The sequence below is a fragment of the Amphibalanus amphitrite genome, unplaced genomic scaffold (genome assembly GCF_019059575.1).
Source record: "Amphibalanus amphitrite isolate SeventyFive unplaced genomic scaffold, NRLGWU_Aamphi_draft 000619F_arrow, whole genome shotgun sequence".
NCBI classification, from domain to species: Eukaryota; Metazoa; Arthropoda; class Thecostraca; order Balanomorpha; family Balanidae; genus Amphibalanus; species Amphibalanus amphitrite.
The window spans coordinates 247920-272841 of NW_024882113.1; the positions used below are offsets into that span (position 1 = coordinate 247920).

General features: G+C 48.4%; 2 protein-coding genes across 5 annotated transcripts; one reads left to right on the forward strand and one right to left on the reverse strand.

The window, feature by feature from the left end:
• Positions 1-1601: 1601 nt before the first annotated feature.
• Positions 1602-17161, forward strand: LOC122363393 (aldehyde dehydrogenase family 3 member B1-like). The gene is made up of 10 exons (XM_043332611.1): positions 1602-2474; positions 10997-11140; positions 11678-11773; positions 12048-12433; positions 12736-12966; positions 13262-13462; positions 13820-13938; positions 15149-15284; positions 15627-15777; positions 15976-17161. Exons 1-10 carry the CDS (start codon positions 2451-2453, stop codon positions 16015-16017), a joined length of 1530 nt encoding a protein of 509 aa, XP_043188546.1. The 5' UTR covers positions 1602-2450; the 3' UTR covers positions 16018-17161.
• Positions 16685-24852, reverse strand: LOC122363394 (protein unc-119 homolog B-like). Of its 4 annotated transcripts, none has more exons than XM_043332616.1 (7): positions 24836-24852; positions 22845-22981; positions 22390-22470; positions 21032-21142; positions 20738-20849; positions 20125-20297; positions 16685-18126 (listed from the first exon to the last, which is right to left on the reverse strand). In XM_043332616.1, the coding sequence occupies exons 2-7, from the start codon at positions 22930-22932 to the stop codon at positions 18020-18022; spliced, it is 672 nt and encodes a 223-aa protein (XP_043188551.1). In that variant the 5' UTR covers positions 22933-22981; positions 24836-24852; the 3' UTR covers positions 16685-18019. The 4 variants fall into 4 exon arrangements, with proteins under 4 accessions (XP_043188551.1, XP_043188549.1, XP_043188548.1 ...); XM_043332614.1 differs by lacking the exon at positions 24836-24852 and adding an exon at positions 24130-24170; XM_043332613.1 differs by lacking the exon at positions 24836-24852 and adding an exon at positions 24142-24165.
• Positions 24853-24922: the final 70 nt, after the last annotated feature.

Below are 24922 nucleotides of genomic sequence, written 5' to 3' on the forward strand. Positions count from 1 at the left end.
CTTAATTAATTAATTAAAGTTTACTTAAAAGTTAAGAAAAACTTTAAGTACACTTAAGCAAGCAAAATAGTATATCATTCGACGCACCTTGGTGTGCTGAGTTCACTGGTGCTTTTCTTTTTTCTCTATCTTAATTAGATCACAAGTTATAAGCGAAAAACTTTTGACCTGTTTTTAGCGAATTTTTTTACATTTATACCCCCCAAAACCCCCCTAAATAATGACCTAGAGCAACCAAATTTGCACAAGGGCGAGAACTCCAGAGGGCCCACCTACCTACCAAATTTGGTGTTTCTAGGTGCCATAGGAGCCAATCGCGAGGGAGGGGGTCGCATCAACCCCCCCCCCCCCTGCCACTTGCCAGGCCGTGTTATGAAAAATGCCCTGCCAGGGCGAGGGTTAAGCTACATTCCAAGTTTCATGACAGTCGGAAAATAGTTCCTAAGATACAGAGGCAAACCTTTGCCACTAAAATAGACCACTTTATAGTGGTCTATATCGGTATGTGTTCTACCACATAGTCCACTATGATGTTTAGTGGTCTATCTATGCCACTACGGATACTTCATATTACTTCAGTGGTGACTTGTAACTATTAGCTCCTGCAGCCAACACAGCATATCTTGATGAAACTCCACATTATGCGAAACACTCTGCTAATGTTGTTTTTATTTGAATGTTACACAATACCAACAATGTGCGCTGTATGCTGCGCTTTCGTTATCTCTATTGGTGAAACAACTGTATTGAGAAAAACTCCCTCACAGCTGCATTACAGAACGGTCGCGCTGTCCCAATACCACCCTACCGTGTCAACTGGCACACTGCAGTGCAGGAGCCGCGGACCGGAGCGGCGCGGGGCATTGGCTCCGAGCGCGGTTTGCAGTCGCAGCCACCCATACGAACCGCAGGTCACACGCGGCCGAGCCGTGCACGACACTGGCAATGATGTGGTCGCTTCGCATCGCATTTTAGCAACAACAGCAACTGATCTGCTACTTTAGATCGAGGCATCTTATCATCGCAACCGTCAAAGATATAGGTCACCCAGTTCACTAGCTCCTGAGGCGGCACTGATCGTTTCGCCTGGCCTACTGCAGTCGAGCCATCTGTCGCTATCAGTGGCCACTGATGCCCCACTGAAAGGTGTCGACTTATCCAGCGACGGAGCTGGAAGAGCTCCCGGGGGTCCTCCATGCTGAATGCCTAAATTGCCCGTCGCCAATTGCCGCACCGGAGGCTCCCGTTAAGAAACCAATAATTTGATTTATGGGTTTTGAATTTGCGCCACATGTTTATTTGTAGTTACACCGTGGACAGGATGTTAGCCAGACCTGTCGCCAGGCCAACGACTGGAAAGTGCCCCAAATTCTTTCCGAAAACTACTGTCGCCACAGGACACATAGGCGGCGGAACGAGGAGGGCACCGGGGCACCGTGCCCCCCCCCTTTGACTTGGGCATTTTAACATTAGCCCTATGTGCGTTGCATGGAAAGAATGGGACCAAAAGTCGTCAGTGCCCCCCCCCCCTTTATTGAAGGTGTTCTGCTGCAACTGACAGGACATATATCTCGTCACTATCTAATCGTTCTTAACTTCGGGCGAGGATGAAGATGCATGAACAATACGTCAGGACATCGAGCTGAAGCCTGACCCGACGACCATCCATTTCTCCCACCGCCGCGCCGCGCTGGTCGAGGCCAATGGGGCCGCCGCGTATAGCGGTCCGCCCCGGTCATCGGCCGACGGGACGCCGTCCTTCCCGCACCTCCCATAAATTGTCCGAGGCCCGGTCTACTGACACATGGCGGCTCAGCGTCCATTCCGGCCAGGCCTGGGATGGCGGCATGGTTCTGACACCGCATCTGTCAGCGCGACATAGTGCACCGACTCCGGCTCCCGCGGTCAGCCACCGGCACCGGGGGCGCACCTGACTCGAACTCGCCGTGCTCAGAGTGCCAACAATCTCACAGCGTCACCGTCCAGTCGCGGTCGCCCGTCACAGCCGCTGACGATGGGTGTCCGGTCACCGTCCGTTGTCGACCGAGGCCGCTGTGCCGCCGTCAGCCACGCCGCGGGCGGTGCCGGTCACCCCCGAATCGCGACCGTATACCGACCGGCAGCGCCCAGTCGACGCGACGCCAGCGACCAGTCGACGCGCCGCCGCCGAGCCGCGCGCGACCCGGCTATCAGCGGCGCCCCGGTCACATCGGCGTGCCTCAGAGACCAGGTGGCGGAGTGACAGACTAAAGGAGACTGAGTGACGGAGACACCGATAGACGAGTTAGAGTGATAGAGTGACAGAGAAACGGAGAGACGAGTTAGAGGAAACTGAGTGATAGAGTGACGGAAATACGGGGATAGAGTGACGAAGACGGAGCGACGGAGAGAACAGAAGACGTGGGAGCGACGATCCGTAAAGTTGCGAAGCTGCAACGCTGCAAATTAACATGAATACCCAAGACTTCTCGCAGGTATGATTTCTTCGAACTACATATAGCGCATCTAATATATTAGTAGTTTTATGCATATTTACAAAGCTGACTTTAGAATATGTAAGAAACAACGCCCACAAGTTCTATTCAAAAATATAGTTTTCGAGGCCCATGTTGTGTCCAGTTACCTACCTATAAGCTTATCATGAGATAACTCTACTTTTCGCGAAATATTGCAAAGCAGGCTAATCAATCAGGCAGCAACTAGCTTCTATATGCATGAGTAATACGGTCATACTGGATATTGGATCCATGTTCTGAAGAACATTCCTTGATGCTTACGACTCAGTCAGCATTTTTTTAAATAACTTTATATATATTATACCAAGTTATCAGGCAGTTACAATTAATCACATATTTATGTCCTTCAGGGCTCCGTTAGGCCCTAACCGCGGTTGTCCTGCGTAACCATCCGAATATCTAGTTTTTACAGAAACAGTTTGTTACGGATTTCATAATGGTACCCACATACACCAGTTTAGTTGATTGATTGGACGATAAGTTTATTGTGAAACGAAACCGAAGGTTTATGATCAAAAACATTAAACAACTTTCGATGTAATTGTTTTTCTATCGGATAAGCAAACCTGAGTTCCCTGGCAGTTTAGTACCTAGAAGTTGCCAGAGATCATGTCTATCATTTTGTTTTATTTAGGATTTATTAGGGTCTGAGGATTTATATAAGGATGTATGCACAATGCATGCTTGAATACAAGACATAAATAGCTGTCTAAAAAGTCAAAGGTAAAAGCCAAATTAGAGCCGAATAAAGCAGTTTTTACATTTGCTTTATCGGCCAGGTGAAGGCCTATACCTCCTGTGCTTATAAAAATGCACATATTTTTGGACTTGATCATAGAAATTCAGCTTGAATATTTGAAGGCACCAATTGACAGAGCCGAATCCCGGGCTTATCAGACCTTGTTGTACACTTACAGGCCTCGACCCCTACCATCCGATCGCACAATTTCGGGTAACGGCCAACGGGAAAGTTTCCCGTTACCCGTTACGTTTTACCCGCTGTCGGTGTTAACAAAAAAATGCAACTCCTCAGAAAGTTGCATTGAAAATTGCGGTCTTCAGCCCGAATTATCTGACTACCCAGAAGACACTTACTACCCAGTTAACCTACGAGCCATGTAAAAAAAAAAAACTGAAACGCCTTTTGGGTCGACAAACGAGCGAGCGAGAGGGTGAGCCTCGCACGTACGGCAGAATTGCGAGGGGGTACTTCCAAATGAATTATCCATGGCCGCCGGTCTCTAGCGATGTGCCAAATTTGAGCGCAATCGGCCCAACAGTTCTCGAGACTTGAAAGCGATACCCAGCACATGCACACGTGCAAACTGGGTCTCAGCTCACTTTTGCACGGCACCCTTCTAACCGGTTCCTAACCGTGTATCAAATTTGAGCGCAATCGGTCCAGCCGTTCTTGAAATTTGGAAAGAAACCCATGCGCGTGCGCACGTGCAGCAGCACCCCAACCTTGACACATGGGAATGCATTGCCTGGTGGATGCCTACCTATACATGCCAAGTGTCATCGCATTGCAATCGGCCCAGTAATTACCGAGATATTGCAATTGTTGCAAAACTGACACCTCTTCGTTTTGCACGTGGCACGTGCATAAGGGGTCACCCACTTGCATCGGAATAGTTCAATACTTGGTAGAAGGAATGAAGCTACCCTACAAAAATTACCGCGTGTAAATCGGTCAAGTGGTTGCTGAGATATAAGCCTCGCAAAAGCGTCCGCACGGCCGGCCGGCCGGTCATACTCAGAAATTTCTGCTATTCTACGTAATGGCTCGCTCCGCTCCGCTCACTCCGTAACAAGCTGAACATATCGACAGAACAGCACACGTTGCCGTTGGAAATGTACCTAGGATGGAACTCTTTGCTTAGGAATGTTTTAGTCGTAGTATGGTAGCAATGCCTTGAATTCATCTAAATCACATTTCGCATATACATATATGGCTCAGTGACTCCTGCGATCCACACCGCATCGAAGGACCAAATAAATAACGCTCTACTCCGTAAAGAATGTTCCACATTTGTCACATTTCTGTTGTGATACCTGAAGTCAGATTTTAACTACTATTCCACCCACGATAGGTATTTATGATGTAATACATCGCTTTCCCTGCTATCCTCGCTCAGTCATGCGTATCCGGTGTTCACACATGAGCTCACTGTATTTATACACATTACACAGGCCGTCCACTGACCACCAATTCTCATACCCATCGCTGCTCATAACGCGTGCCAGCTCTCCAAGCATCCATGAGTTACGCAGCTACTCGACCATCGCACTGAGCTTCCCTTGGTAACACGCCGGGCGGACCGGCATCGGCACAAACCTATACCGGCTGGCTGTGAATGTCCGTGCCCCCATTGCTGGACGGATATTTCGTAACACGTGCGGCGCCCGACGGCGGGCCGGTCGTCCTGGGAAGGTGCGTCCTGGTCGAACCGGCACTGCGAGTAGGTCAGGACGGGGCCGCCGCCGCGCCCCACTGTCCGTGCCGCCAGCGGTGCACCCAGATGCCCACTGCACACTGCACAGGTACCGGCGCCGGCTCTGATATCGGCACTAACTATCTGCAGTGGCCGGCCGTGGCCCCTTCCCGCGGCCGCACCCGATGACCTTGATCAGCTGTAATATGTACGGCGGCTGGCTGCAGATTCTGGCAAAAGTACAAGTTACTTTAATTATTACAGGAATTGAAGGTAACACTGCGGCTGCATAAAGCGGTATTCCCCCGTCCGCTATTTTCGCGACTGGATGGCCACAACCTTTCCACGGCATCGTTTTACTACCATAGCGGAAAGGCGCAATCCCGTTTACTGAATTGTGCGGGCTCAGGAAAGCGCGAGAAATGTGCTCTTCTCACGCAGTTAACCTCAAATTTCTTATTGCCTCATCACCATTTCCGAAAATGAGTTCATATGTGACTGAAAGCTGCTCGGTGAGCGCAGAAAAAAACAATACCTGCAGAAACAAATGATAGTTCTGTGACTGAAAAAACTTCAGAGATATTTTGAATTGATATGCGTGATGAAAACAGTCCGTGAAACTGAATCTGACCGGTGACGTGAAAACGGAGTCGAGGACCAGCGATTGACGCATTTATGGCATCCAGCCAACGAAGCCGAACGACGGTAGCATTGTCTTTACTCTTTATAAAGGTAATCTGATTTTATGATTTTGAAGAGCTTTACGGTTTAGGCCAAAAACGATGTTGCAGTTTTCTCGAGCCTTTTCCCAAGGGGTGGGATCCCATGCAGAACCACCTGATCATTTCACCATTCTAACCCATTCCAATGCTACGCTTACTGTACAGTGTGTACTGTGTCGCCTGTAGCCTTCATTTACACATAAAGGTATGTTCGGGGGTGAGTGTGAGATAGTGAGAGAGAGAGTTCCATTTCATTATAATGCCTACATTTAATACAGCACAGTTATGTTATTCGACAGGGGCCAAGATTCAAATGCATGGGTTTTGGTAAAAACACAATATTCAAGTTTTTCGACTTTCAAAGCGTTATCGAATATTAGTAGTTGTGTCCACTGTCCAAGCAGGCCCAAACCGCAGCAAGGAAAGCTATCGATGGAGTGAAAAGCTGCTTACTGCATAATGTACGGAGAACCAGCTTCCATACATGGTTGGGCTCCTGCCTCGTAAATCAAGGCTTAGAGAGTGATCACATCAAATGCATGCAGAAGCTCCGGCTGCATACTGCAGCCTCGACTCAAAAGGTCAGTGCTGACCACAGGACCCGTGATACCGTAGCTGGCCGCCGTCCACGTGCGATGGCCGTTCATCTCTCTCAGCGCAGCAGCGAACACCTCCCTGCTGGGAGGAGGGAGGACTGCCCCCGTTCCTCAGGACGGACCGTTAGCCGGCGCCGGGCGGGCGCAGGACGCACACGCGCACTCACACGGAGCAGCTCCCATCCCGCTAATCGGCCGGGAAAGCCGGGGGACCGAACAGCCGGGGTGTGAGCACTTAGAGGACAAGTAGGCCAACGCACCGCTGACCCACACACCCGGTTAGATATCGCGCAAAGCTATCGAAGCGGAAGAGATCCACAGATAGCAAAAACGGGTTACTGACGGTTGACCGGTTTTGATAAGCTTTTAGGGAAAAACAAATACCAGGGTTCAGTTAGGTATGTAACCGTATGATCCACTAGACGAAAGTTGTCGGAGCTGATAAACATCCTTACCATATCAAAAACACGTAGGGCTTCCGAAAATGACTTTAACCCGCGCCCCGCTGGGGGGGGGGGGCAGAATATGCCCCCCCTCCCGTTTTTCGCCAATCACTTCTAAACGTGTTAAGCCAGCGACGTCAAACTTTCAGTACCTTATCATACATCAATTTGACACGTTTCCTGAAAATTTAAGCGAAATCCGTCGGAAAATTATTGAGAAAATGACGTTTAAGTAACGTCATGTTCGCCATTTTCGCCTCAAAAACGGCAAAATTTCAAACGCCGCTAACATCTTCATTTTTAAAGAAATTAAGACGTAACAAAAAGGTTTATACGTGATTTTACGTTGTCTATCAAATGGCTATCTCGGTTTTTTAAGTTTGGATTTTGGCCCAAATTAAAAAAACTGACTTTTTTGGGAGATAAATTATAAAATCCAAAATTTTGAGTGTATGAAAAAACGGAATATATGTCAGAGAAGTGGTCCATGTGCACCTATATACCAATTTTTAGAAAAATCTGTTCAAAAATGTGGGAGTTATTCAAAATTTTATGACGTCATGACACAATTTTTTTTTTGAAAAAAAAAAATGATTTTTTTGAAGTTTTAGACCTCGTACGGAAACAAAAATTGCACCATTCGATTTGCCGTGAAAAACTGCATCAGATAAACACCTTTTTAGGCTTTAAAAGCCAACTTCAAAATTTGACCTCACTTGACCTGACCTTGACCTGACCTCGACCTGAAATTCATCCAGATGTGGTCCATATCACTTATTGAGTGTGCCTATTGAATTCTATTATTAAAATGACCCATAAAACATGTGTCGCACATACCCTTTTCTATATTTTGTTTTTGGTGACTTGACCTGACCTGACCTGACCTTGACCTTGACATTTGAATGATATTGTATGCAACGAATATTGTCTTGGCAGCCTAAGAACACGTTTTGGGCAATCAGTCTCGGTCCATTCTTCGGCAACTATGGTGCAAGGCCGATACTGTAGAAACTTGCAATTTGTACCCTTGACCTGACCTTGACCTGACCTCTGACATACTTAAGCAAAAAAAAAATTGGGCTCTTAAGATCCGCTTGTTGAGAGCTTTCGATTGCCGTTTCCCCGTCTTTCTACGACCATCGGTTCGGAAGTTAGACAGGGGGGGGGCAGAATTTGTCCCCCCCCCAGCAGGGCGCGTATGGCTGAATAGCCCAGCGGGGCGCGGGTTAATGAAGCCGAATCTTACCTAAACGGATGAGCATTTAGCGTTCAATATTTTTTCCAGTAATGTAATGATAAAACTGTTTTATTTTGCGTAGAGTCTTATAGTACAAACAGGTCAGTCAATCCCGCTAGATGAATACCTAATGCGTACATTATTGTTGACCACAACAACAACAGAACCATGAGCAATGGCTACATGTATAGCGGTTGTGCATCTGAGAAAATGGCCCTCACGAAAGATCCAAATTCCTAATACACAAGTATTTCAAATATAAAGCAAGAGATTCACACGTGTCGTACACACATCTTATCATTAGATTCTAATCAACCACATACCTAAGGACTAAGGTCCAGTTGCACCATACCTATAACCCATCCTTCACTTTCAGTACCTACCGGTGATCAAGTAAGCAGTTAAAATTTATGGACTCCAAGAACGCGACTTTGAATTGAAACGTAAGTGCGTAACCACGTAGAAACTAATTCACCATAGTTCCGAGCATGGACTAATAGCACGTTTGAGGATGTTTAAGCTTTTTATGCATGCAATCTTTTCCTCAAACCATGAGGTAACGGCCAGCACAATCCGACTACGACGTCGTACGCTATAAATGCAAAACAATCCAGGCATCAAGACATCAACGCAAACAGCCTCGCGCGCTCATTTAAGTCGGGTAACATCCCATGACGTAACGTTACCGCGCCGGCCATCAGCAGCCACCGGAGAGTTGTGGCGCTTCCTAAAATCGCCGCCTAACGGGGCGGCGGAGCGGTCGCGAAACGCCCGGGGGGAGCGTACACCGCCCTCACGCGCCGCGCCGTCGCCCGAGACGCCGAGTCATCCTGACTGGTGTGCTCGTGGTAATCGGAGCGCACGGTGTAACCGCCCGAGGGCAACTCGGACATCGACCGGGCGACGGCATCGGCCGTGCCATAAATAGGAACAGGAAAGACGGCGACGAGGGATTTGTGCACGGATTGGACTTTGGATCAATGGTGAATGAAATGTCTTGAGGTGTGGCCCATTCTCTACAGCCGGCTCGGGATACACAACACTGTGAGAGGAAGCTGTAAACACTGACAAACATGAGTTTCCGGAGGTGATGATGTACTTACAGAGCTGCGCTAATACGCAAACAAGGATGTGTGCGTAGCGCGTAATGTAAATTTGTCTCCATAACAAGATGGTGACACCACACCGCGGCGCGGTGCTGCAGCGGGCCGAGTGCCGTGAGTGACGACTCGCGTGAGCTTTAGATGGCATGATTAATTAATGCTACCTGTAATTTGCGCTAAGCATGCCATCGCTGATTTGCTTCAGGAGTAAATGCACATTTTACAAGATGCCTACACATTTTGACCTACCTAAGCATCGAAGAAATGATTGTTTAAATAGCATGGCACTTCGCTATTATCTCACCCTCCCTGGAGACACAGTAAGTTCAGCGCAGATAAACCTCAATACAAAATACAAATTAATCATTCATTTGAAAATTAAACCTGTAGGACTTAACGATAGCCGTAAGCCGGTAATCATATGCATAAAATCGCCAGGTTTTTATTTTGCTGCATATTGCATTTTGCTTCTAATTGCATGCGAGATGATCATGCGACTAGAAACGAGAGTTCACAAAGACTCGGTGGTTCAAGTCACATGCCTACCGCATGACTGTCAATGAAGAGGAAGGCATCCAGTCACACAACAAAAACTGCCATTTTATGAGCCATCTACGACCGCATCGAAGACGCCGGTACGAAAATAGATTTGCAAGAAGTGGGTAAAAGCTGTTTCTCTAGTCACTCTATTAGAAGAACTGCATCCATGTCCAGCTTTCAAGATTCGGGAGCGCATCTGTCCCATTTGATTTGACACTCAACGCATAGGATTGCCGGTCTTGCTAAGGCGCAAAAACTTTCCAGCGATGCAGCCGTCGCGGCGGGAGCCATTGCAAAAGGAGAATATGACATTAGATATTTGGAGAAAGGCAGAGTGAATGTCCCAAAGTTTTCCGGAGAGAAATCCGCTTTCGCCATTTTCCACACCGCAAAACATACCGGCAATACCGGTCAAGACTTGTTGCACAGACTTGTTGCACAAGGACAGCATGCACCACTTTATTGCCAAAGTAATTGTGTATTCTCAGGGCATAAGATATACATTCGCATCAAAAGAAAATAATTTTGATATAGTTCGCTCAAGATTAACCAGCCATCTTGGTCCAGCCTGCTCTAACAAATATCTAAGTAGCATCGATTCCAACGGTAGACAGGCAAGAACAATGAATATTTGGATGTGGTAGAGGTTATACCTAGCATCGCCACCAACAACAATCAAACTGTTCACCATTAGTAAGAAAGATATTAAGGATGCAAGAACGGTAATTAAATGTTCGGAAACAATCGATGTATCCAGAGCTTCGTCTATGAATTTTAAGAGATAAAGGATAAAAAGGTAACATTTACCAGTAAGCCCGTGTATAATATATACGTATATTATCCCGCACCGTAGACAGTGTTTACAATTGCTTTACGTGCAAAGAGAGAAAATGATCAGATGTCGTGCAGTGCAAATGGTTTGTTAAACGTCCAGACGATTAATAAACTGTTAAACGCCTAGTAGACAGTTCGTCTAGTCTGAAATATGTCGTATTTTTATATAAAATAAGTTTTTTACCTATAAGCGCCCGAAAGATATCAGCGGTACGGGATAAAATGATTTAACCGCAAGTAGGTAGAGAAATATTTTAAACGTCTCGTCTATCGGCTCAACGTTTAAAGGATTTGTCTACCTACGAGCCGTTTTATAATTTATCCCGTACCACCGATATATTTCGGGCGCTTAAAGGTAAAAATACAATTTAGATAAAAATATGACATATTTCAGACTAGACGAAATGTCTACTAGACGTTTAAAAGTTTGCTAATCGTCTAGACGTTTAACAAATCAGTTGCACGACACCTGTTAATTTTTTCCTTTTGCACGTGAAGCAATTGTAAACACTGTCTACGATGCAGAATAAACACAACTAAACTCCCGACGTCCTATTAACGCTGTTTCAGGTGGTCGAGATAGCCAGGAGGGAATTCCAGTCCGGAAAGACAACCGACATTAAATTCCGGAAGGCGAACCTGCGCGGACTGCTCCATTTCTATCAGGAAAATGAGACCGAACTGGCTGACGCGGTGTATGCAGACTTGGGAAGGGTAAGCAGGTTTATAAATAGAATGAACACGATTTGTTATAAATAAATACAATGATGTACAACGCTAAATTATCCTACAAAGGTAAGTGAACTTAAAGCATACCAATAATTGTTGTCGATATATGGCCACTGACGCAATCAGACATAACGTACCCAATAAATTTTCGGCATTGCTGAACAGTTAAGCATGTAAGTACAATTGTACACCAATCGATTAGTCATTCATAACAGTGATATGATATAACATGACATGTACCAAACATCTATAACGTATAATTGCACTAAATGTATACAACTTCCATTAAAAAGCATCTTTTGGAATACGGCAAACCAAATAATAACTATTGACCTGCTGCGCACACCATCCAATATCATGCTCCCTCCCTCCCTCTCTCTCTCTCTCTCTCTCTCTCTCTCTCTCTCTCTCTCTCTCTCTCTCTCTCTCCCTCTCTCTCTCTCTCTCTCTCTCTCTCTCTCTCTCTCTCTCTCTCTCTCTCTCTCTCTCTCTCTCTCTCTCTCTCTCTCTCTCCATTCGCAGATACCGGATGAGACGATCGTTGCTGAGATCTCTCTCTTGCTAAGGGACGTCAAGACGATGCTGGCCAACGTCGAACACTGGTCCCAACAGAAAACGGTGAGAACGTGCAACGAATATTGGAGCAACAGACGATGCGTTGATAAGGTGGTTTCGCGCTAGTCATAAGGAACATATTTAACTAGCAACTAAAACAAAAACAAGAAACACAAAATTGTGAATTGAATTAGAACGGTATCTATAAAAAGAAACGAAATAAAAAGCGAATTGCATAAGAAAGTGAAAGTCTTCATCATCTCCAAATGTTGCGAGCCCCGTCTGTAATTGCTGTGACCGGTGTCGGTGTTCTGACCGCCCGGTCCTCCTCGTGCAGGTGGGTCGCAGCCTGGCCACCCTGCTGGACTGGCCGTACGTGCGGCCCCAGCCGCGCGGCCTGGTGCTCATCCTGTCGGCGTGGAACTATCCGCTGCAGCTGTCGCTGCTGCCGCTCTCTGGGGCCATCGCCGCCGGCTGCTGCGCCGTGCTCAAACCGTCCGAGCTGGCGCCCGCCACGGCCGCCCTGCTGGCCGACCGGCTGCCCCGCTACCTGGATTCCACCTGCTACCCGGTCGTCTGCGGCGGCGTGCCAGAGAGCCAGCGGCTGCTGCAGCTGCGCTTCGACCACGTGTTCTTCACGGGCAGCACGGCCGTGGGCCGGCTGGTGGCCGCCGCGGCCAGCCAGCACCTCACGCCCGTCACACTGGAGCTCGGAGGCAAGAGGTGCGCACGGGAGGAAGGTTCTCATCGGACGAATGCTGCTAGTTATGTCTTGGATCTTCTCGACGTCTGCGATATCACATCACGTTTCTCGGCCGTCAAATGAGCTACATTTGACAGTTTGAGCATGAGGCAGCCTTTGTCCCGCAAACAAACAGTTGTTGCTCCGACCCGTCGTTCTTCCTCTTGCTGCTTGTGCAATGTGACACTTTCTGTCTCGCAATTACAAGGATGTCTGTTTGGCCCCAATGTTTCTGACCCTGTCCCGGATAGCCTTTTGACCGTCCCTTTCTGCCGGTTTCCAGCCCGGTATACTTGGACGACTCCGTCAACATGGAGTACGCAGCCCGGCGCATTCTCTGGGGCAAGACCGTGAACCTGGGACAGACGTGTATCGCCCCCGACTACCTGCTCTGCACAAAGGCCACAGAGGAAGCGTTCTTGGAGGCCGGTAGACGTGTGCTGCATCAGTGGTTCGGAGAGCGGCCCGAAGATTCTCCGTCACTCGGAAGGATGCTCAACAAAAGACACTTCAGGTGGGCGGCGGTGCAGCTCAGTAGATGGCACATCAGAAATGGACGCTTTCACCGACGGAGGAATATGATAGGCTGCATTGGATATTCGGTGCCGCTCTGACGAGTATCCATCGTGCCATGCCATGCTCGTCTGACTGTAGTATGTCCACCTCTCATGCACACTGTACATCCATCTGACCGCCCCATGACCGTCCATTGACCCTCTCGTGTCCTCCCATCTCACCGTCTCGCGTCTTCCCACGTAACCTCTCGCGTTCCTCCTCCGTCTGACCGTCTGGTGTCCTCCCATCCCCAGCCGGGTGAGGAAGCTGCTGGAGAACAGCGGCCGGGTGGCGCTCGGAGGCCGCTGTTTCGAGCAGACTCTCATCATCGAGCCCACCGTGCTGACCGATGTCCGCGCCGAGGACCCCGTGATGGAGGAGGAGATCTTCGGACCCGTGCTGCCGATCATCACCGTCAGCTCGGCCGACGACGCCATCCGCTTCATCAACTCCAGGTGCGTCAGGAGGACTTCAGTGGTAACGGGGGCGCGTTCAGCTTCAGTGAGAGGGAGCGGTCACGGCTTCTGTTAGAGGGAGCCGGGCAGGGCGCGACACCAAGCTCAATATGCTGACTTTGATGAAAAACTGAGGATGATATTCACCTGAGTCGGTCACATACCAACAGGAAGAAGGCTAGTGGTCACACTGGTTACTGGTTAGTACCTAGTTGCGGCCAATGTACCAATTTTTGATAGCCCTCAGAGATCAACCGTCATTCTTCGGAGACCAACGGTCGTTCAACTCCACGTCAACACTGAGGTACATTTGCCTTTGTCATGAATAATGAAGTACCCTCCCGCTGTCTGTTTCAGGACGCCCCACGCACTCTCGCTGTACATCTTCTCCAGTCGGCGGGATGTCAAGGACCGATTCATCCGAGAGACCGACTCGGGCACGGTCATGTGTAACGACACCATGTACCACGCCATCGGTGAGTAATCACAGTAAAGAATGTCATCATTACGACCTAGCTATAACGTGTCACAAGACCGTGGGAGTACCACGCCATGTAACCACAGAATCGAGTGTTATCATGGAAGACAGAAAGTACCATGGAGCGACACCACGATCCGTACAAATGTTATCAAACCATGTGTCATATCATCGGTAACTGGCGAGTACGTTCAGATCATAGAACCAATGAGGTCACAGGTCGAGGTGGGCGGCTTTTTAAAGGTCATCAGACAGCCATAAATTGGGGAGGTGGAACTGGACGAACCGGACGAGACCGAATGGCACCGAACCGGGACTGAAGCGGCAGGAACAGAACCAGTTCGGGTCGGCTTAAACTACTGCTTCCAGTCACACAGAGGCACGGAGGTCTGAGGCCTCTGGCACTAAAATCCTCTTGCATCAATCCTTGGATGTTCTTGTACCGAACACCTACTCCATGTCTCTACCGTGAACATTTACCTATAAATTGTACCAAGCACCTGTAGCCTTACGTTATGGGCTGGTATACAATGATTTATCACTGTTGGGTAATCGGCTTTTCGATTCTACCTAGCTGCAATTCTCTGTAGCTTAGTGCAAGAGGCCTCTGGTCGAGTTGATACGGTGTCATGGTCCTCGACACACAGCTATAACCGCGTCTGAAGGGACACCGCCGCCGACGGGCGAGACGGTGCTGACGAGCCAGCCTGCCGTTTGAGAACGCCAGCTGACGACTCGTTACGGTTCGATGATGTCCGGGAAATCGCTAAACGCATCAGCGCGCTGGGTCTGCCTGATACAGGCTGTAGGTACCGCTATTTCACGTTAGTATCGTGATGGTTATCCACAGGGGTATGACGGTCGTCGAGAGCCGAAAGACGTCATCGATAAGAATTGTTAATGATTTTGGGCTTTTTACACATTTCCTTTCAGCGAAATTAACAGAACAGAGATTATTAACACATGACATTACAATCAGCTAAACGATTCATGCCAAAACCAAATTTGTGACGAGATAAGCTCTAAGCTGACGCGATCAGACACAAGCTAAACCGTAAAGTGAATGCTAATGATTCTATTCTAAACTATGCAGTAAGATGTGATCTCCGCTCGTTATGGGACTTTCCTCTCCCAATCCCCTCGCCTCCCCAGGCTGCCAATGCACAGCAGTGGCGCCCACCTGATAACGATCCGTTTTTCCTCGGCAGTGGAGCAGCTCCCGTTCGGAGGCGTCGGCACCAGCGGCATGGGCGCCTACCACGGCAAGCACTCGTTCGACACGTTCAGCCACTACAAGTCGGTGCTGGAGCGCAACTACAACCCCGTGGCAGAGCTCTGCTGCTCGTAAGGCGCACTGAGGGCGAGGAGGGGCTGACACGGCGAGAGATATGATCCTTCTCCCCGCTTACCGCTCCCCCTAGATGGTGTCAAGTTCGCTTAGACGAGCAGGTGACAGCGATGGTGCTGCTATCTAGTTCCCCGTTGTGTGAGCCTAATAGTGCTTGATATTGGCCATAGATGGCAGGGCAGATATCATCGGCAACTTGTGCATCGCATCACATTCATTTTTAGTGATACCAAGCTCAAACATTCACGAAACTGTCTTTCTCCGTCCAAGGTTAAGAACGCCGATTGGCATTCTTCAGTGTCCTTACTTCTCCCTATGACCCTCCTCCCTTCCCACAGCGTGCGGTACCCGCCGTATGAGCCCACGAAGACGCGGCTGGCCAAACTGCTGCTCAAGAACCCCGCTGTGCCCGACCTGAGCGCCGTCAAATACACCATCGTGTTCCTGCTGGGACTACTGTCGATTTACCTGATACGCGTCTTTGCCCAGGTAAGCCCAAAATGCTACTAAAATATGTTGCTAAGAAATGGCTAACACGTGGAAGGAGCTAATACCCGACAATCCGCCCTTCTTATTACAATGCACATTTCAGCTATTTTCCGGCCGAGTATAGGTCCTCAATTTGCACCTCATAACAAAAAGCAATGTTCCACCGCTCAGTGACATACCTTATCTTTCTCTTCACAGGCGCTGGGGTACGAGGACCGACTGCCCGACTTCCTTGCCTAGCCGACCGGCCTGCAATACGGACTCAAACCGTACCAAAACACAGCAATACTCAAAGATCGTCCGAACGGCTCAGTGAGAGGCATCCCTGGGCCATAGCGTCGGCGCGTTACCCCACCATTGACTGCTCATGACGGCGGTGAAAATGCACAGCCTTCTAATTGCCTTCCTACGAGCACCACTCTGTTGTGGGATTTCGGCAGGAGCTCGATAAAGTTGCAACCGCACAGAAGTGAGGTCCAGATGCATGGTTACCATCTCTCAAGGGTGACTTTGTTCAATGCTCACTGTTCAGCTCCAGTGTCCCGCTCACTTCCCACACTGGTACAAAACGGGTGCAGTGACTCGCTTTTGTTTTTTAGGCGCGTGGGTGTTTTTATATTTGTTAACGGTTCTGATGTGTACAAACTGTAATTCACAGCTATAAACCCCATGGTCATTTAGGTGCAATCGAAATAAAGGGCCAGTATTAATATTTTATGCTGCGCTGCTAAAATCCAAAACTATAACAAACCGTGACTCGTGAGTGATGAGTGCAATATGATTTGGGGTTTGCAGTGCAATTACAAACTTTCATCTCCATCAAAAACTAGCCCAGTTCAAGTCAACGCTGACACCAAAATCTCCAGATTGAGCCTGGTTGAAAACCTCATATTCCCAATACACACGCTGAATATAAGGTGCAGTATATTCCAAAGCACGCTTTGGATTTAGGCGTAGATCGCCTTCACAATAACACACGAATATCGGCCGATTCAGTGTAGCTCGATCTGACACGTGGGGTGCTCCCCAAACAACAGCACGTGACCTAGTGCTACCCGTCGCCATGACAACCGCGCCGGACCAGCGCCGACAGGACGGAATGGTGTATGTGTATGCGTGTTTCGTGTATGTGCGTGTGTATGACAGGTATGGCGGCGCGACAAGTGTGGATGGAAAGCTGATCACTGCTGCCCTATTACCATAGCCTGTTAACATTTTCCACATCACACATCAGAGAGATCAGATAAAACGAACGGCTGCCTAAGGTAGCTGCGAGTGTGTGTCTGTGTTTGTGTCACAACAGCGCTACAAAACATGCACAGGACACCGGTCAGCTTGACATACACATCAACACAATGACCAATATAGAATACATCAGAGCGTGCCTCTGGTACCTCTCTGGAAATAAGCGTCTTAAAATATCATAGATCGACCACCAGCACCACCGCTTCTCATGCTCAAGATGTGCAAAAATAAATAACAAAATATTCTAAAAAGCATCCACACCAGTGTCCCATATTGCAGGACAATGTGGCCAGTCGCCAGCCCTAGAAATCTGCTCTTTGGTACCTTATGTCTTCGTATGCGGCACATCCTCATTTCAAGACGGTGGAGGCAATGTGCGCCAAGACAGCGGGTACGCCACATATTACCCTGCCCCGCACAGAGGCTACCGACCGCGGTGGAAACCAACCCATGTGTGAAGGTGCAGGACTGGTGAGTGCGCCCAGTGGGGCCCAGTAGTCCGTGCTGGGGAGCGTGAAGCGTTGGTGATCCTGCCTCCAGCACTGTCGAGCAGCTACCCAGCATTGAAAGGGATACTGTCTGTCCAGCAGACCAGCGGCAGCCGCCCAGCACTGGGAGAGGGGTGCCTTCAGCCCAGTATACCACGCCGGTGGACGGAGCTCAGAAACCAGGGGAAACCAGACAGCGCCAAGGTCGGCCGTGCCCGCGCACGGAGACGGCGCTAGCGGCCTCTGGCGTCACCCGTCCCCGAGTGAAACGATCCACTCATTCTGACGGCCACCGCCAACTGGCTAGCTGTCACACCCACACACACTGTGACACCACCCGTTCGGTAGACCCACCCACACCCCCAGACAGGCTCTCACCCTCCCCGCTGGACCCCGTTCCCACCTCATCCCGATCGGTGCCACCCACCAGAGACCACCCTCTGCCCGCCTACCGGTCTGACCCGGCGTCAGAGGTCGCTTCGAGCGGTCGGTGCGCCGTCGACAGCACGCTAGCCGTTGTACGCGTAGTCAGCCTTGTTGTGCATGATGAGCTTGTTGTCGACGAAGTAGAAGCTGTCCGAGCGCGTCTCGTACGGGTGTCGGATCATTTCCTCCACTGTGGACAAGCAAGAGAGAGGTCAGATCAGGTCAAGTCAGGTCAGATACATTGAAGTCGGTCTCTGACACTCGATTTAAGTCAAGTGTGTCATGTGTGCGCACTGCGTAGGTTGATTTTGTAGTGAAGCCAGATCAACTTTTCCACCGTTAAAAATGAGAAAAAACGACATTATCACATCGGGAGGATGGGACGATGCCACGAAAACAGAAACAGAAGAATTGTTAGGCACAATGGACTTGGCCAGTGGTTTCAAAGCCAGCCCAGTGTTTCTTCATACCGTCGCCTATCAAAAACGTCTTCGTATCCCAATTTGTTATCAGAAAAGTGTCTGGTCACATTTTGTAAACTCGGTGTCGGGCAATGACGCTATTTCAAGTTCAGAGTTCAGTTTATCCAGTCTTAACGAGCGACGTCAACCCTATGTTCATAAGTGACGTCGCTCTATCAAGCCCGGTGCCTATGACGTCACTAAACTCGGTCAACTGTTTACCCGGTACGGTGTAAACACACCACTGGTGCACCGTCAATACACGGTTCCACGGGCGGCGGGCAGGTGTGGAGGGTAGTCGACCGGGGCGGGACGGGGACGGGGGCGGGGGCGGGGGCGGCCGATACAGCCACGGCGCTCGTCTCCCGATCGACCGACAGACGACCTCCTCGCCTGACCGCTCCGGCAGCAGTATGGCGTGTCACGGACATTGCCGTACGGAGCACGGCTGATCATGATCCGTCAGAGGCAGGATACCGGGCAGCGCTAGATCCACCCGCACACGCTTCGAGTACAGCGAATATCGAACATAGATATTAGATAGAGCTAAACATTCCGTAGTACTCGAACAACGTCATCCTGCAGAGCCAATATCTCAGCGGGATTCCTACCAGTCCCCACGGGGCACAGCGGTTGCCATTAATAACTCTCCGGGGAGGCAGACGGGCGGCTGTATGGCTGTGGCTGAGCCGGCTGAGTGATTTAGTCCCGTGTGCCGGGTAGGGTGAGCCGCCGCGACCCAGCTGCGGCGTTCAGCCTGCCGTCGTGTCGCGCACTCAATGCCCCACCGTCGCCGGCGACGGCGGTGGTCGATGACCGTGTTTGTATCGCGCTAGGCTCCTGGACGACAGAGGTGCACGGTGCCCCGCCCCTCCCCCTGCACAGTAAGGCGGTGGCCCGATCAATTACGGCTAACGCAGCCAGCCGGAGCGGCCGGCGGTGCTGCAGCCTCCTTAGTCCTTACATCGCCGACGCACCGTTTGAGGGCAAAGGAGCCGGGCAGCCGTCACTAGAGAGGGACGCCCTTAACGACAGACCTCCGTCGCCAACTGGGACGGCGACGCTACCTTCAGACGACACCGACACTCTCTAACGATCCGCGATGTGCCTCAGATCAGGCGGAAAACTGACGGGCAACGTTCTCAGAAAGCCGGTCGGGTTACGGCGGGCTCGATTGATGACGTGGAGTCGGGCAGTTAATATAAGGTTGTCGTGTCTGGGTGCATTATAAATAACCAGGGCGGTACAGCATTACAACGAAATAGAACGAATAAGACGCGGCAGGATGATCAGCGTTCAGCAGTTAGGAAGGCTGCTATGAGAAAAATGATGCGATAAGTAGGATCTGTCAACCAATGCGGGCGATTGGTGACGTCTATGGCTCGTAGAAACAATAATTAAATAAGGAATTGTAAGCGAGTACAGCAGTGCGCGGAAGGGCATGCTGATCATCGGTTCGTACGGCTGTTTCAAATCACAAGCATGCAACAGCTGATTGAAGCGCAATACGTCTAAATGCAGTGCGAGCCTAATGTTACAAAACCGTAAACGGAGCTTTTCTTGTAATAGCAAATAAGACAATTACCCATAAGTCAGTGCACTGAAGTAAAAATAGCAAACGTTTTCGCATGTAAGCGATCGTAAGATTATACGTGATCAGGAGGTAGAACACCGTCCCGACTAGAGCACTAATCACAAATCGCAGCGTCGACTGCCGCCGATCCTACCTGTGTCAGGACCGATGCTGGGAAACTCGTAGATGTGCTCGCAAGTGTTTCGCGAGTTCGGAATGCAGAATCCGAACTCAAAGTCGAACGTCTTGAGCAGCTTCCCGCGGAAGAAATGGCGCTCGATCATTCGGAAATTATTTACCGGCTGGTCACCGACGGAGAACTCCACACTGCAATACCAGGTGAACAGCGAACATAGATCAGACAAAACAACCAGAAACAATTGAAACGAGTTCTGGCGTTCATTCCGATACAACATTTTGCAATCAGTACTCACAAAATCAACTGATGAACAAGCAATTCATTGATGCGTCGACAAAAAGCAATATGCGTCCATAACCTTAACGATCGATGGGAACAATTAAAACCTCTCTATACGCTGTTTCGTAGTCGCTCAAGGGACGATATTGTACATTCAGCACCTATTTAACGGTGTCATTGGGAACCAATTATCTGCACACACCACTTTCATTCGAACAATGCGTGCTTTATTTTTTTGTGACTGCACTCACACTGAGTTCATTCAATAAGACATTATAAGCCCTGTCCTGTCTACAGACGGAAACCACCAGCTCCATCGCCCATCCCCACACCATCCATTCCGACTCACGTGGCGCCGATGGCCTTCAGCTGGAGAAATTTGGGCGTGAAATGGTAGCGCACGAAGCGGCCAGCGTTGTGGTCCAGCTCCTCCGACTCACCGCCCTCCTCTGGCTCAAATTCTGTCGACAGATAGTCAATTACAGGGAGTCACTAGGTCCCAGGTGTATATCAAAGGGACGGATGGCATGATTATTGATCAAAGATTCGCTCTTAATCGTATCAGTGTTTGGCGTTTCTATTCACATAGAGTTGATGGGATAAAGGATTGACTTCGCACAAGCACAAAATCTTCTTAACTTACCAACAGTAGGTTTGGCGATTTCGAAAAGCACTGCACCGCTGTCTAGATCGCGTATCTTGAACCGTGTGAAGTCAATCTCGTAAACATTGGCCTCAGGAGCACACAGGTAGTCTGAAAATTGGTTAGGTGGTCAATGATCACTGTTCAAAAGTTGCCAAGTGCTGACTGTAATATGTAAGGTTGGAACTTCAGATGACAAATCTAAATACTGGAGCGTAATTATCAAACATTGCACGCTAACCTTAACGCAGAATGCCCCGCCGTGTTGTAGAGATGTGAGGTCTCTCCATTGACCTTATGAGACGAGTAAAAGGCTCAGGCAAGAAAAGACAGCACGGCGGAAACGTGGTCACGCAATGGCTCTGCTGTCATGGTAACATAATGCATGGACCTCGACACTCAACATAGTCGCCTTTTTTCGTACAGAGTCGAATTCAGTCTGTATTCTGGTTATCCATAAGATGATACGCAGTTTTACAGAATACACCAAATAAAGTGTCGACACAAAAGTATTGCACCAAAGGCAGCCAAACATTTGCAGGAGTTCATGATATTGCATATCAATGTTGCATTTTTAATATATCAAGTTACATCACGGACAAACTTATACACATTAACTGCACTCCTAACTCTGCTCTGTCTAGCATTGTATAGTCTACGTCTCTATTCGATTAAAAAATGAGCTTCAAAGCCTGAACGCAACTGTGTTCTGTTAAGGCCTGGCTACACTATGCGTTTTCTGCGTGCGTTTTTTGCGAGTTTGCATGATTTCAGTTCTAGAAAAAAGTTTATTATTAATATAACTTCTTTAATATTTATATAAAAGTTAATAAAACTTTTATAATAATTAAAAGTTTATATGAAAAACATATAACAAAAACGTAATGTCGTTTCCAGGGCTGCGGAGTCGATGGATTTACGGCGACTCCGACTCCGACTCCGGCTTTCAAAAACCAACTCCGACTCCGACTCCGACGCCGGGCAGAAATGTCGACTCCGATCGACTCCAACTCCCGACTCCGACTCCGCACACCTGGCAGGGCTGCGGAGTCGACAGATTTTCGGTGACTCCGACTCCGACTCCGACTCCGACTCCGGTCACAACTGTCGACTCCGACCGACGCCGACTCCGACTCCGCAGCCCTGGTCGTTTCTTTCTAGAACGATATTACGCAAATCACGCAAACTCGCAAAACACGCACGCAGAAAACGCATAGTGTAGCCAAGCCTTTAAAAATACTTTAGGTTGGCACTTTATGCTGGAAGCATGACATTTTGCTTATCCTGCTACATAACTATTTTTGCAACTTCTTTCTCCGAGGCTCCCGCTCTTTGCGGCAGTTTGCTAACACACTTACTCTGTGTAATGTTATCCAGCCGGAGCACGTCCTCTGGTGTGATCACACCTTTAGCCAGGAGGGCCTCCTCGGTCATAGCCTCTGCAACACAGTTGCATAGTCGTGAGATCAATGGGGAAGTGTGAGTCCCAATGTCACGCTCCATTGGCCTCATATACACCAGAACTGGGATGACCAGGCATGCATAAAAAATTACACAGCCATGTACCTATACATAGTTCAAAGTTAGCAGAACGCCAAAGAACAGGTGGCTATAATTAAGGACCCGGTTCAAGTCCCTCAGCCTCAGGTGCTTGACATATTACAAGACCCCTGTATAAAATGGTCCCCACTCTGCATTTCTTGAAGGCAGTCATGTAAGTCTATAGGCATTGTACAGTTCCACTCACTTGCATGTGAATCATACATAATAAGCTATATAAATATCCACAACAATAAGAATAATATTATCTTACCTTGACTGATCTTTGTGCTGTTGTTTTTGTTGCCTCCAGAGAGAATATCAGTGGCTTTGTCATTGGCTGCCCCACTTCTGACACTCATTGTTGTTGAGTTGGAGAGTCCAGCTTCTGAGTTTCACTGAGAATAACACCTAAAATGAGAAAATGAATAAATGTCACAATGAATAAATGTCAACTGATAACAAAATGAAAATAGTAATTTTGCACTTTGCAGTCAACTTTGAATGGACTGAAAAACTGTTTGTAGGCTCAGTAACATTGCTTAAAAATCCTAATCTGAGTTAGCAAATGAAACTGCAATGAACATTGGGTCCCATTCCAATGGGTATAGCTTGAGGTGATCGAGCAGCAGCAGTCTTTCGTAGAATAGCAGAAAATTCTGAGTATCAGTGGCAGGCTGCCTGCTTTTACTCTGAAATTTTGAGAATAATAACTGAAATAACTGAATCTGGAAGTGTGGCCACAGCATTTGAACAGGAAATGAAAAACATACAGCTTGAATTTCTTAAATTAAGCTTATGTCACAAAAGCAAGGTATTAGTAGAGTAGGTACCTACCTGGTTGTTAATTGTCACATGAAGGTTTTCCAACCAAGGAGATGTGTTATACCAGGAGATGCTTCTTTCTAACCGAACCAAAACAAACCTAACCTGACCTAACCTTACCTACAATCTACAACCTGCAAACCTACAGCGCCTCTCCTTGGTTGGAAAACTTTGACGTGGCATCCGCTCTCGCACTATTAATGAACGCCAAGTTACCTACTTTCTAACATTATTCATACTAGAACCATCCTTATTTGATTGTCACATTGAACATATAACACTCTGACCTAGACCAAAGGTAAGTTCAATGAGCCTTCAAACACTACATGATTCAACCATTTTTTTAAGTATTTTGATTTTTTAAGCATCTCACTGTTCCAAACTTCCAACCTGAACCAAGGCTATATACCTACACCGTTCTAGCTATTCTGTGTCCGAGTGAACAGTAGATTCAATACCAATGCATAACAATGCCCCATGCCATTTTCTTGAAAATGCCACTTTCGAAATTAAAGTAAATGTTAATCACAATTCACAATGCCTTTTCCGTTCTGAACTCCTCACAGCTTGAGCTAGACTCCAATGAACTCAAACTCGCCATAGTCGCCAACATCAACATCGACATTGACATCGCGCCTAACAGCTGCTATAATATTGAGGTCACTCAGAAGCTACCCTTTCGATAGATTTATGAAAAAAATCATCCGCAATCCCCCAATGTCCACAACACCCACCCGACAACACACCGTTCGGAGATTTCTTTTTACGAATCTCCAGTATCGAGCGTTGGAATTCGTCACATAATTTTGTGTTCACATACCCGAAAAACTGTTCGTCACAGATGAACCTCACTTCTGATTGGTCTATGCTTGAATGTGCTAGCGCTGACGACGTAAACAGCTGTCATCAATATGGACTTTCGATAGATGTCGTGCCTGATCGCTATAGATGTCGGTAGTGTTTCTATCTTCGGGAACGTAAGTACATAAATCGGGTTACAGACAAAAGTACGTAGTACGTACGTAACGTAGCCAACGCATGACTGAGGACATAAGTACGTAAGCAAAAGTACGTATGGCCAAAAGTACGTCAAGAACAAAAGTACGTATCGCAAAAGTACGTACAGTATAAAACACGTATGGACCAAAGTCTAACCATAGCCTTGGCCCTGTTCAAGTGCTCTGCGGCCGCCGCGGCTCCCGCGGCCGGGAGGCGGAGCCTAATTTCGGTTAGGTTGAACACCCTCGCGGCTGCGGCCGCTGCGGCCGACGACGAGAGTGGCACGGTTGTTTTGAAAGGAGATGCTGATCAAAATTTTGTGTGTAATGGCTTTATAATGGCTTTATTACTTCAATTAGTACCTTTTTGAAGCAAGTATTCCTTAACAACATAATAAAATCAACCGAAACAAAGAGCGAAATCCGCAATGTTTTGTCTCACGCGCGCAGTTTATGTCGAAGTTTCCCTGCGGTCGCTCCCGAGCGACCGCGGGAGCCGCAGGAAGAGCTACGCATTACCCAGAATGCT